Below are 13,864 nucleotides of genomic sequence, written 5' to 3'. Positions count from 1 at the left end.
TAGAATGAGACAAGGTTGGAGGGCGCTATTTCCTAGAGCGAGCCATCTTCATCCCATTGTAAGAAAAAAACATTGAGATAATTGCCAGGGTTTCAGGTACTTACCTTAGTGCTGTAAGGGGCACGCTAATCCGAAGGCTGGTGGCGAGTGTCATGCTGTAAGGAAATCAGCAACAGCTTGCTAATTCCCTCAAACCTCTCTTATCGTCCATCTCCTCCTTTTCCTGCCCTGACCAATCTATCTGCCACTATAATTCCACCCTTACATCGGTCCTTGACAATCTGGCCCCTCATACAATAGCTCGGAAATCACACACTCATCCTCAGCCCTGGCATACTCCTCTGTAACGGTACCTACGCAGATGTTCCCGTACTGCTGAGTGGCACTGGAGAAAATCTCGGAGTTCAGCTGATTTCCGTCATTACAAGTTAATTTTGAACTCCTACTATTCTGCCCTTAAAGTGAATGTAAAGTTAAATCGTTTACCTAAAGTGAAATGATAGAAGTAAAAAAATGAATGAGAGTTTCATTCATGAAATCTTTAGGATATACTTATCTTCAGAGCTATTTCACTATAAACGCTACACGGATAAGAACTGAAGCTCCGGTCCCCATTTTCATCAATTGATTGACAGATGACTCATCAGCATTGACAGATGACTCATCTGCAATCAACGATTAGTTGATTGCAGATGAGTCATCTGTCAATCAATTGATGAAAATGGCGACCGGAGCTTCAGAACTTATTCGTGTAGCGTTTATAGTGAAATAGCGCTGAAGATAAGTATATCCTAAAGATTTCATGAATGAAACTCTCATTCATTTTTTAACTTCTATCATTTCACTTTAGGTAAATGATTTAAGTTTACATTCACAATCTCTATAAGCAACATTTCTTCTCTACTCTTATCTCTACTCTTTCTTCAAACCCAAAACATCTGTTTTTCCACTTTCAATACTCTTCTGCGCCCACCCCACCTCCTAATACAACTTCTCTGTCAGCTCAAGACTTTGCCAGCCACTTCAATAACAAAATTGACTCCATCAGATACGAAATCAGCTCTCAACATACTTCCATTCTGTCACCCCCTCAAATGCTCTCAATCAACCACAACCCACATAGCCATAAATTTAGCTCTTTCTCCCCTGTTACTGAGGAAGAACCTACACTAACCTTTCTTTATACCAGTTCCTCCTCCCCATTGCTATCCCCTTGAACCCCCTTAGCATGTAAGCCTAAGAGCCATGCTGATGGTAGATCACCTTCTTTAGAGCTGACTACTACAGTGCGACTCCTGGCAATGCCCTCTACCCGTTTGATCCCTATAAATGTTTCCTTGTATTCCGCTTATGCTTATAGTGCTGCGGAATCTGTTGGCGTGCTAGAAATAGCCGATAATAATAAAAAATAATAATAACAATAGTGTGGCTAAAATATAGAGCTTATATAAGGCAATAAGGGATTTACCTTGTTGATTAACTGGAAACAATAGTGCAGGAGATGTGATGAATACATGTGTCATGAACAGGCCATGGTCAACAGCAAATGAGCAGAAATAAGCATCAGCCCTCAGGGATATTCCAGAAGAATAGTAAAAAGGCCAGGTTGAAGTTCAGTACCAGAGTATCCATCAGGATCCAAATGTCAGAGCAGAAGAAGCAGGTAAAAGAGTAGTCAAAAGTTCTGTTTCTGTAGTAAGAAGCCAGTAGATCAGTACAAAATTCAGGGTACTGAAAAGGATAAGGCTTGCAGTGTAAATCAGGATGTTATGATGAAGGTTCAAAGCCAGATAAGTAGTTTAGAGACAAAAACGCCAGGACATCCATGTGAATAATCAAGGACCTGACTGGTGTTAGCAGGGGCATTTTAACATGTCCCGATACTTCTTGGTGCCAAAACCACTGCAAGGTCACTTTCTACTTCCTGGTTTCAAATAGTGCTACTTTTAGCGCAGGTATCATTGTCCGTCATGTTACAAGGAGAAGCCTGCAGATCCAGTGCGCTAAACTCAGTGTGCCTTTCTGAAGCCTCTTCAGACTCATAGCACACCCCTCGCTATCCACTGCGCAATGCCTTCTCTCTTCGGTTCAGCTCTACAGTCCAGCTGCACTAACAGCTCTCCTCACAGCACAATGTTGATTTTTGCTACTAGCCTTCTGATTGCTGCGCTTAGGTAAGTAACTGGGGTCCTGAGTAGAATGTATGTGACTCACAATTAAGTAAGGGATGAGTTAGGAAATGCAAATAGAAATGTTTAAAGTAGATTTTATTCTTATACATTATTCCTCAAGTGTAAATAATTAATGTAATTTTTTCGTTGAAATAAAAAAAATATTTTTAAAGAAAGAAATTCCAACTGTGCGCACAGCAAAATAAGCATAAAATGTAATTCACCCTTTTAATGTTGTGTATTTACAGGTAAAGGCATATTTATAATGGAAAGCAGAACGCTCAATATGTGTGTTACATTGGACTCATTAGGACTTCACATGAAAGACTGCAAGCTTCTTTCCAATAATATGCTGTGGAAATGGGGATCTGGAGGGATTCTCTTTAATATAGGAAACAGCAGCTGCATGGGACTAAATATTACCCCCCCAGATAGACCATTAGAGATGTTTGAATGTGATTCAAAGCATATAATGGCTTGGCAATGTAGCAATGACATGTTAATTGCTGCTGATCACTACAGAGTTGTTCCTGAAAATGGGAAAGTCGTAGCTAAGAAGCAATCAGAACATAAGTGGCATCGGTACATGTCACATGATGAAAGTTTTTGTGACCATTACTCTCAAGGTAAATATTTGTATACGTTTGTGTGTGTGTGTGTGAGTTTATGTGTGTGTGAATGTTTGTGTGTGTGTGTGTATATGTACTTGTTTGTATGTTTGTGTGTATGTACTTGTCTGTTTGTGTGTGTGTGCTTATGTCTGTGTGTGTGTTTGTGTGTGTGTATGTACTTGTTTGTATGTTTGTGTGTGTGCTTGTGTGTGTATGTACTTGTGTGTGTGTGCTTATGTCTGTGTGTGTACTTGTGTGTGTATGTACTTGTGTGTGTAAGTATGTACTTGTGTGTATGTGTATGTACTTGTTTGTATGTTTGTGTGTGTGTGATTGTGTGTGTATGTACTTGTGTATGTGTTTGTGTGTGTGTTGGTGCTTATGTGTGTGTGTACTTGTGTGTGTATGTACTTGTGTGTGTGCTTGTGTGTGTATGTATGTACTTGTGTGTGTGTATCTGTGTGTGTATGTACTTCTGTGTTTGTGTGTGGCTGTGTGTGTATATGTGTATGTTATTGAGTGTGTATGTACTTGTGTGTGCCTGTGTATGTGTGTGTGTATATGTATGTTCTTGTGTGTGTATGCACTTGTGTGTGCCTGTGTGTGTGTATGTGTATGTTCTTGTGTGTGTATGTACTTGTTTGTGTATGTATGTACTTGTGTCTGTGTGTATGTGTGTGCATGTGTGTGTATGTTCTTGTGTGTGTATGTACTTGTGTGTGTGTGTGTGTATGTGTATGTTCTTGTGTGTGTATGTACTTGTGTGTGCCTGTGTGTGTGTGTATGTTGCAACATTTGGCCTATGCCATTCCTACATTACAACCAAATATTTAGCAAGCCAGTATTTTTTTTTCTTTAAAAGAGAGCACATATATTGCATTGCAAATTGCATTGGATTAACTCGATAACTCTTATTGATGAACTAGCTATCACAAAAACAGAGAAATGTTGACCCATTGATCTGAGAAACAGCAAAATATAATACATAACTAATCTTGAGTGGAAAATGGGATGGATTTATGTTCTGCCAGTGCCAAACTGATCTCATGACATTCTTATATTTAAAAATAATTTACAGTATCCAAGGAGCCTCAACACAGTTCCATTGATGTCCATAAAACCTTGCTAGAAAAAATTAAATGAATATACAACTCCTCTTGAGAACTTCACAATCCTCCCTCAGCATTCTAAAAGTGCCTACAAAGGTTTAAATAACAGTTTATAGATGGAATTACCAATGGAGTATCACACATGGGTTCCTTTGGGTGTTAGGTTTTATTTGAGGGGAAATGTTGTGTCTCAGTTAAGGTTATAAATACCTACCCTACATATTTCCATCTTCATGGGAGGAGAGTCCACTGCTTTATTCATTATTTGTGGAAAATAAGAACAAAGACACCCTAGTCAAAGGCTTAAATACCTCCCCCACTCTCCTCATCCCCCAGTCATTCTTTGCCTTTCATCACAGGAGGCTGGCAGAGAAGTGTCAGAAGATTCGGAGTAGTCTCTTATGGGGGGTAGTACTCTTCGAAATGGGACTGGAGTTTTAAGTAGTCCTGTCAGCCTCTCAGTGAGAGCATGGGTGAATGTTAAAGTCTGGAGATGCAGGGAAAGTCTTTCTGCGAACCCATCCCGACTCAGTATAACAGATCCATGAACAATCAGCGTTGATGAGTTTCGCTGCCTGCTTTTCTTCTCTCAAGTCCATGTCAGGAGCGGTGCTACTACCCTCTCACACATGAAGGGCCGTGTTCCTGTTCCACGGCGTTGATTCTGGTAAGATTGTTTCATTTATTTATACATATATGATAACGCAGGAAGACAGGGTCACACTGTGGCTCCTTTTATCTTTATAGAAACTAGGGTAATACCCTCGGAAGGGGATTATTGAACAGGGGGGATTTTATTATGCATAATGTTGTTTATTGTGTTTTCTGCTGCACTTGTGTGAGATGAGGCTCTGTCAGTGTGGAACAGTCAGTTCAATAGCGAGAGATTGAGGCAGACTTTTTTGGCGCGTCTCTCTCCCGAGTGCAGGGGCGGTCCTGCATGGCACTCCATGTGACCGGGTGTGGCCTTTGTAACTTCCTCTTTCTCAACCTGCCATTGGGATATAAAGGTGCCATTTATAATTTGATCAAGTCCATAATAAAGGCGCAAGTTATGGATATGTTATAGGATACTCCCTCTTTATCTAAACCTATTAACTGTGTATATTGTGAGGAGGTTCCAGTCGAACTGCCGGCACAACTCTGTTCCACATGCTTTGACACTATTGCTATATCTACAAAGAATAAAGTATTTAGTATGACTGAGCCGTCCACCTCTGACGGTTCTCCTTCTCCGCCCCGCGAGGTGTGTTCCCTACAAGCATCTCTGATTACACATGCAGTTCACCAGGGCACTACTAATCCTCCTGCGGGAGGAGCCCTTTGGCCTCCAGAATTCGCTGATCAGTTACAGACCGGAGGAACCTTCAATCCCTAAACTGGATAGGTTTTATGAGGACAGGGTAGTGCCTCAGGTCTTCCCGGTTCCGGTCAAGATGGCTAACATTATTAAGAATGAATGGGAGAAACTTGGTTCGTCCTCCCCCCCCCCCCCCATCTTATTCTTTTAAAAAGCTTTTCCCTGTTCCGGACGCCCAGCTTGAACTGTGGGGAACCGTGCCTAAGGATGGATGGTGCTATCTCCATGCTCGCCAAGAGAACGACTATTCCGCTAGAAGATAGCTCCTCTTTCAAGGAACCCATGGATAAGAAGATGGCGTCCATGTTGCGGAGTATCTTCCAATTCAAAGTATTCGTTTTCCAACCGGCGGCGGTGGACACGGTGGTGGCTGGTGCAGCTACCTACTGGTGTGACGCTTTATCAGCAATGGTCGAGGTGGAGACTCCCCTCAACAAGATTCTAGTACGAATCAAGGCCTTAAGGGTAGCGCATTTGTTCATTTGTGATGCTAACATACAGATCATTCACCTGAATGCTAAGACATCAGGTTTTTCTGTTTTAGCCCAGAGGCCTCTGTGGCTAAAGTTGTGGTCTGCTGAAATGTTGTGGTCGATTGCTTTCCCTGCCATTCAAGGGGAAAGTATTGTTTGGCCCGAGCCTGGATTCTATCATTTCTACGTTCATGGGTGGCAAGGGTGCCTTCTTTCCTCAGGATAAGAAGGCCAAGCCTAAGGGGACAACTTTTTGTCCCTTTCGTACGGACAAGTCTCAGTGCCAGCAGCCGGCCGCAAACTCTGAAAAATCCAAGGTATCTTGGAAACCAGCTAACTCTTGGAACAAGTCCGAGCAGAACAAGAAGCCCACCGAGTCAAAATCCGCATGAAGGGGCGGCCCCCGATTCGTACTTGGATCAGGTAGGGGGCAGACTATCTCTTTTTGTGGGGGCCTGGAGAAGAGACGTTATAGACCTGTGGGTTCGGGAGGTCATGGCCCAGGGTTACAGGATAGGTTTCAAATCATATCCGCCTCGAGGCAGGTTCCTCCTGTCAAACATACCTTCAAGACCAGAAAAGAGAGACACCTTCCTGGGGTGTGTGAGGGATCTCTCATCTCTCGGAGTATTTGTCGCAGTCCCTCCGGCAGAAAGAGGTCTTGGGTATTATTCAAACCTTTTCGTTGTCCCAAAGAAGGAGGGCAAGTTTCGTCCAATTCTGGACCTAAAGGCCATAAACAGGTTTTTGTCAGTGCTATCATTCAAGATGGAGATGATCAGGTACATTTTGCTGACCAGGGCAGTTGTCACAGGGGACATCCTTTTTTAATCCATCCTGGGAGATTGTAACCACGGATGCAAGTCAATCAGGATGGGGAGCTGTCTGGGGTGCCAGAAAGGCACCGGGCACATGGACTTGAGAGGAGTAGAGTCTACCTATAAATATTTTGGAACTTCGAGCTTGCCCCCTCTGGGGTCGTCCCGATTCATCAGATTCCAATTGGACAACATTACCTCGGTGGCTTACAGAAACCACCAGGGGGGGGGCGAGAAGTTCCCTAGCCATGAGGGAAGTATCTCGGATTCTGGAATGGGCATAGACTCACAATTGCTCACTCTCAGTGATCCACATTCCGGGTGTGGACAACTGGGAAGCGGATTTTCTGAGCAGACAGTAGTTTCATCCAGGGGAATGGTCTCTTCACCCCAAGATGTTCACAGAGATTTGCAGCAGATGGGGGACGCCGGTGATAGATCTCATGGCATCCAGACTCAATTACAAGCTACTCAGATACGGGTCAAGATCCAGGGATCCACATGCGGAGCTGATAGATGCCTTGGCGGTACCCTGGGACTTCAACCTAATTTACATATTTCCTCCGTTGCCTCTTCTACCTTGAGTAGAAGTAGCTTCAGCTATTCAGATTGCTCCGTCATGGCCACGGAGGACGTGGTTTGCGGATCTGGTGGCGATGTTGTCATCTCCGCCGTGGAGGTTACCTTGTCCCAGGGATCTGCTAGTTCAAGGTCCTTTTCTTCATCAAAATCTCGATTCCCTGAGACTGACTGCGTGGAGATTTAACGACTAGTCTTAGCCAAGAGAGGATTTTCCAAAAAAGTGATTGACACTCTCGTTCAGGCTAGGAAGCCGGTCACTCGATGCATCTACCACAAGGTGTGGAGGACTACTTATCCTGGTGTGAGGAACGAGGATATCCCTGGCATAAGGTCAGGGTATACAGGATTTTGGCCTTTCTACAGGATGGTCTGGATAAGAGTCTTGCCACCAGTTCCCTAAGGGGACTTATCTTGGCTTTATCTGTACTGTTGCATAAGAAGCTTGCGGAGCTAACTGACATTCAGTACTTTGTTCAGGCCCTGGTTAGGATCAGGCCTGTCTTCAGGAATCCTGCTCCTCCTTGGAGCTTAAACCTGTTTTTTACGGTCTTGCAGAGGGCTCCGTTTGAGCCTATGCATTCCCTTGATATCAAGGTTCTTTTATGGAAAGTCTTGTTATTGCTGGCTATTGCATCGGCACGCAGAGTCTCTGAGTTGGCGGCCTTGCAATGTGAGCCTCCCCACTTAGTTTTTCATGCTGGCAAGGCTGTTCTTTGGATTGGGATTCCTTCCCAAGGTGGTGTCGAGTCGCAACATCAATCAGGAAATTGTAGATCCTTCTTTGTGTCATAACCCTTCTTCTTCGAAGGAGAGGTTACTTCATATTCTGGACGTGGTTCCAGCTTTGAAGTTTTATCTTTAGACCACAAAGGAGTTCAGGCAGACTTCGTCTTTATTCGTAGCATATTCAGGGAAGCGCAGGGGGCAAAGGGCCCCTGCCACTTCTCAATCCATTTGGTTGAGGAGTAAGATCCGTCTGGCATATGAGACAGCGGGACACACGCTTTCTCAGAGGATTACAGCTCACTCGACTAGAGCTGTGGCCTCTTCTTGGGCCTTTAAGAATGAGGCTTCTATGGAGCAGATTTGTAAGGTGGCAACTTGGTCTTCCTTACTTTTGCAAAGTTTTATAAAAAAAAAGGTTCTGCAGGCTGTGGTGCCATCAGTATAGGGTACGCCTCCTGTACCCTCCTGTTTTTTTTTTCATTCAGTGTCCTCTAGAGGTTGGGTATTTTTTTTTATTATTTTTTTTTAAATAAAGTTTTTATTGAGGTTGTTAGAAGAAATACAACATACATGAAATACCATAAGACATAAAAAAAACCATAATAATATAGGGGTCGGCGGTGTTAGGGGCAGCAGATTAGGGGTACATAGCTATAATGTAGGTGGCGGCGCTTTGCGGTCGGCAGATTAGGGGTTAATTATTGTAGGTAGCTGGCGGCGACTAACCCTATAATAAATAGTATTAACCCCTAATCTGCCCTCCCTAACATCGCCGACACCTAACTTCAAACATTAACCCCTAATCTGCCGACCGGAGCTCACCGCTACGATAATAAATGTATTAACCCCTAAAGCTAAGTCTAACCCTAACACTAACACCCCCCTAAGTTAAATATAATTTAAATCTAACGAAATTAATTAACTCTTATTAAATAAATGATTCCTATTTAAAGCTAAATACTTACCTGTAAAATAAATCCTAATATAGCTACAATATAAATTATAATTACATTGTAGCTATTTTAGGATTAATATTTATTTTACAGGCAACTTTATAATTATTTTAACCAGGTACAATAGCTATTAAATAGTTACCTAGTTAAAATAATTACAAAATTACCTGTAAAATAAATCCTAACCTAAGTTACAATTAAACCTAACACTATACTACCATTAAATTAATTAAATAAAATACCTACAATTACCTACAATTAAACCTAACACTACACTATCAATAAATAAATTAAATACAATTCCTAAAAATAACTACAATGAAATAAACTAACTAAAGTACAAAAAATAAAAAAGAACTAAGTTACAAAAAATAAAAAAATATTTACAAACATAAGAAAAATATTACAACAATTTTAAACTAATTACACCTACTCTAAGCCCCCTAATAAAATAACAAATACCCCCAAAATAACAAAATGCCCTACCCTATTCTAAATTACTACATTTCAAAGCTCTTTTACCTTACCAGCCCTGAACAGGGCCCTTTGCGGGGCATGCCCCAAGAAATTCAGCTCTTTTGCCTGTAAAAAAAAAACATACAATACCCCCCCCAACATTACAACCCACCACCCACATACCCCTAATCTAACCCAAACCCCCCTTAAATAAACCTAACACTAAGCCCCTGAAGATCTTCCTACCTTGTCTTCACCATACCAGGTTCACCGATTGGTCCAGAAGAGCTCCTCCGATGTCCTGATCCAAGCCCAAGCGGGGGGCTGAAGAGGTCCATGATCCGGCTGAAGTCTTCATCCAAGCGGGAGCTGAAGAGGTCCATGATCCGGCTGAAGTCTTCATCCAAGCGGGAGCTGAAGAGGTCCATGATCCGGATGAAGTCTTCTATCAATGGCATCTTCAATCTTCTTTCTTCCGGATCCATCTTGCAGACCTCCGACGCAGAACATCCTCTTCTCCCGACACCTACTAGCCGAATGACGGTTCCTTTAAGGGACGTCATCCAAGATGTCGTCCCTCGAATTCCGATTGGCTGATAGGATTCTATCAGCCAATCGGAATTAAGGTAGGAATATTCTGATTGGCTGATGGAATCAGCCAATCAGAATCAAGATCAATTAGATTGGCTGATCCAATCAGCCAATCAGATTGAGCTCGCATTCTATTGGCTGATCGGAACAGCCAATAGAATGCGAGCTCAATCGGCTTGAACTTGATTCTGATTGGCTGATTCCATCAGCCAATCAGAATATTCCTACCTTAATTCCGATTGGCTGATAGAATCCTATCAGCCAATCGGAATTCGAGGGACGCCATCTTGGATGACGTCCCTTAAAGGAACCGTCATTCGGCTAGTAGGCGTCGGGAGAAGAGGATGTTCCGCGTCGGAGGTCTGCAAGATGGATCCGGAAGAAAGAAGATTGAAGATGCCGTTGATAGAAGACTTCATCCGGATCATGGACCTCTTCAGCTCCCACTTGGATGAAGACTTCAGCCGGATCATGGACCTCTTCAGCTCCTGCTTGGATGAAGACTTCAGCCGGATCATGGACCTCTTCAGCCCCCCGCTTGGGCTTGGATCAGGACATCGGAGGAGGTCTTCTGGACCGATCGGTGAACCTGGTATGGTGAAGACAAGGTAGGAAGATCTTCAGGGCTTAGTGTTAGGTTTATTTAAGGGGGGTTTGGGTTAGATTAGGGGTATGTGGGTGGTGGGTTGTAATGTTGGGGGGGTATTGTATGTTTTTTTTTACAGGCAAAAGAGCTGAATTTCTTGGGGCATGCCCCGCAAAGGGCCCTGTTCAGGGCTGGTAAGGTAAAAGAGCTTTGAAATGTAGTAATTTAGAATAGGGTAGGGCATTTTGTTATTTTGGGGGTCTTTGTTATTTTATTAGGGGGCTTAGAGTAGGTGTAATTAGTTTAAAATTGTTGTAATATTTTTCTTATGTTTGTAAATATTTTTTTATTTTTTGTAACTTAGTTCTTTTTTATTTTTTGTACTTTAGTTAGTTTATTTCATTGTAGTTATTTGTAGGAATTGTATTTAATTTATTTATTGATAGTGTAGTGTTAGGTTTAATTGTAGGTAATTGTAGGTATTTTATTTAATTAATTTAATGATAGTATAGTGTTAGGTTTAATTGTAACTTAGGTTAGGATTTATTTTACAGGTAATTTTGTAATTATTTTAACTAGGTAACTATTTAATAGCTATTGTACCTGGTTAAAATAATTACAAAGTTGCCTGTAAAATAAATATAATTATAATTTATATTGTAGCTATATTAGGGTTTATTTTACAGGTAAGTATTTAGCTTTAAATAGGAATAATTTATTTAATAAGAGTTAATTAATTTTGTTAGATTTAAATTATATTTAACTTAGGGGGGTGTTAGTGTTAGGGTTAGACTTAGCTTTAGGGGTTAATACATTTATGAGAATAGCGGTGAGCTCCGGTCGGCAGATTAGGGGTTAATGTTTGAAGTTAGGTGTCGGCGATGTTAGGGAGGGCAGATTAGGGGTTAATACTATTTATTATAGGGTTAGTGATGCGGATTAGGGGTTAATAACTTTATTATAGTAGCGGTGCGGTCCGCTCGGCAGATTAGGGGTTAATAAGTGTAGGCAGGTGGAGGCGACGTTGAGGGGGGCAGATTAGGGGTTAATAAATATAATATAGGGGTCGGCGGTGTTAGGGACAGCAGATTAGGGGTACATAAGGATAATGTAAGTAGCGGTGGTTTACGGAGCGGCAGATTAGGGGTTAAAAATAATATGCAGGGGTCAGCGATAGCGGGGGCGGAAGATTAGGGGTTAATAAGTGTAAGGCTAGGGGTGTTTAGACTCGGGGTACATGTTAGGGTGTTAGGTGCAGACGTAGGAAGTGTTTCCCCATAGGAAACAATGGGGCTGCGTTAGGAGCTGAACGCGGCTTTTTTGCAGGTGTTAGGTTTTTTTTCAGCTCAAACAGCCCCATTGTTTCCTATGGGGGAATCGTGCACGAGCACGTTTTTGAGGCTGGCCGCGTCCGTAAGCAACTCTGGTATCGAGAGTTGAAGCTGCGTTAAAAATGCTCTACGCTCCTTTTTTGGAGCCTAACGCAGCGATTCTGTGGACTCTCAATACCAGAGTTATTTTTATGGTGCGGCCAGAAAAAAGCCGGCGTTAGCTACGCGGGTCGTTACCGACAAAACTCTAAATCTAGCCGTTAGGGTTTATATTTATTTTACAGGCAACGTTGCATTTATTTTAACTAGGTAGAATAGTTATTAAATAGTTATTAACGATTTAATTACTTCCTAGTTAAAATAAAGACAAATATACCTGTAAAATAAATCCTAACCTAAGTTACAATTACACCTAACTCTACACTATCATTAAATAAATTACCTAAACTACCTACAATTAATTACAATTAAATTCAATAAACTAAAGTTAAAAAAAAACCAAACACTAAATTACAGAAAATAAAAAAATAATTACACCTACTCTAATCCCCCTAATAAAATTAAAAAAAAAAAACAAAATAATAAAATTCCCTACCCTATACTTAATTACAAATAGCCCTTAAAAGGGCCTTTTGCGGGGCATTGCCCTGAAGTAATCAGCTCTTTTACCTGGAAAAATAAAAGACAATACCCCCCCAACATTACAACCCACCACCCACACACCCAACCCTACTCTAAAACCCACCAATCCCCCCTTAAAAAACCTAACACTAACCCCTTGAAGATCACCCTACCTTGAGACATTTTCACCCAGCCGGGCACAAGTGGACCTCCAGAGGGGCAGAAGTCTTCATCCGATCCGGGCAGAAGAGGTCCTCCAAGCAGCAGAAGTCTTCATCCAGACAGCATCTTCTATCTTCATCCATCTGGAGCGGAGCGGGTCCATCTTCCATCCAGCCGACGCGGAGCCATCCTCTTCAAACGAAGTCCAAGCGAAGAATGAAGGTTCCTTTAAATGAAGTCATCCAAGATGGCGTCCCTTGAATTCTGATTGGCTGATAGGATCCTATCAGCCAATCGGAATTAAGGTAGGAAAAATCCTATTGGCTGATCCAATCAGCCAATAGGATTGAGCTTGCATTCTATTGGCTGTTACAATCAGCCAATAGAATGCGAGCTCAATCCTATTTATTTTAATTGCAATTCTTTTTTTATTTTCTGTAATTTAGTGTTTGTTTGTTTTTTTTTACTTTAGTTTATTGAATTTAATTGTAATTAATTGTAGGTATTTTAGGTAATTTATTTAATGATAGTGTAGTGTTAGGTGTAATTGTAACTTAGGTTAGGGTTTATTTTACAGGTATATTTGTCTTTATTTTAACTAGGAAATTATTAAATAGTTAATAACTATTTAATAACTATTGTACCTAGTTAAAATAAATACAAAGTTGCCTGTAAAATAAATATAAATCTTAAGCTAGATACAATGTAACTATTAGTTATATTGTAGCTAGCTAAGGGTTTATTTTATCGGTAAGTATTTAGTTTTTAATATGATTAATTTATTTAATTATGGTAAATTTATTTAGTTTAATTTAAATTATATTTTAGTTAGGGGGGTGTTAGGGTTAGGGTTAGACTTAGGTTTAGGGGTTAATAAATTTATAATAGTGGCGGCATCGTTGGCGGCGGCAGATTAGGGGTTAATAAATTTAATATAGTTGCGGCGACGTTGGGGGGGCAGATTAGGGGTTAATAAATATAATGTAGGTGTCGGCGATGTTGGGGGCAGTAGATTAGGGGTTCATAAGTATAATGTAGTTGGCGGCGGTGTCCGGAGAGGCAGATTAGGGGTTAATAATATAATGTAGGTGTCAGCGATAGCGGGGACAGCAGATTAGGGGTTAATAAGTGTAAGATTAGGGGTGTTTAGACTCGGGGTTCATGTTAGGGTGTTAGGTGTAGACATAAAAAGTATTTCCCCATAGGAAACAATGGGGCTGCGTTAGGAGCTGAATGCTGCATTATTGCAGGTGTTATATTTTTTTTCATCCAGCTCAGCCCCATTGTTTCCTATGGGGAAATCGTGCACAAGCA

The 13,864-nt window shown here is 41.4% G+C and overlaps 1 protein-coding gene across 1 annotated transcript in view; it reads left to right on the top strand.

Annotated features, from left to right (window-relative positions):
- Window positions 1–13,864, top strand: part of PLA2R1 (phospholipase A2 receptor 1) — a 528,401-nt gene that overhangs the window by 24,015 nt on the left and 490,522 nt on the right. Inside the window, exon 2 of the mRNA XM_053698351.1 lies at window positions 2,420–2,797. Coding sequence (XP_053554326.1) covers window positions 2,420–2,797 — 378 coding nt within the window. The remainder of the gene's footprint in view (window positions 1–2,419; window positions 2,798–13,864) is intronic.

This window comes from Bombina bombina, chromosome 1, assembly GCF_027579735.1.
Source record: "Bombina bombina isolate aBomBom1 chromosome 1, aBomBom1.pri, whole genome shotgun sequence".
Lineage (NCBI taxonomy): Eukaryota > Metazoa > Chordata > Amphibia > Anura > Bombinatoridae > Bombina > Bombina bombina.
This window is presented reverse-complemented; position numbering and strand designations above follow the sequence as displayed.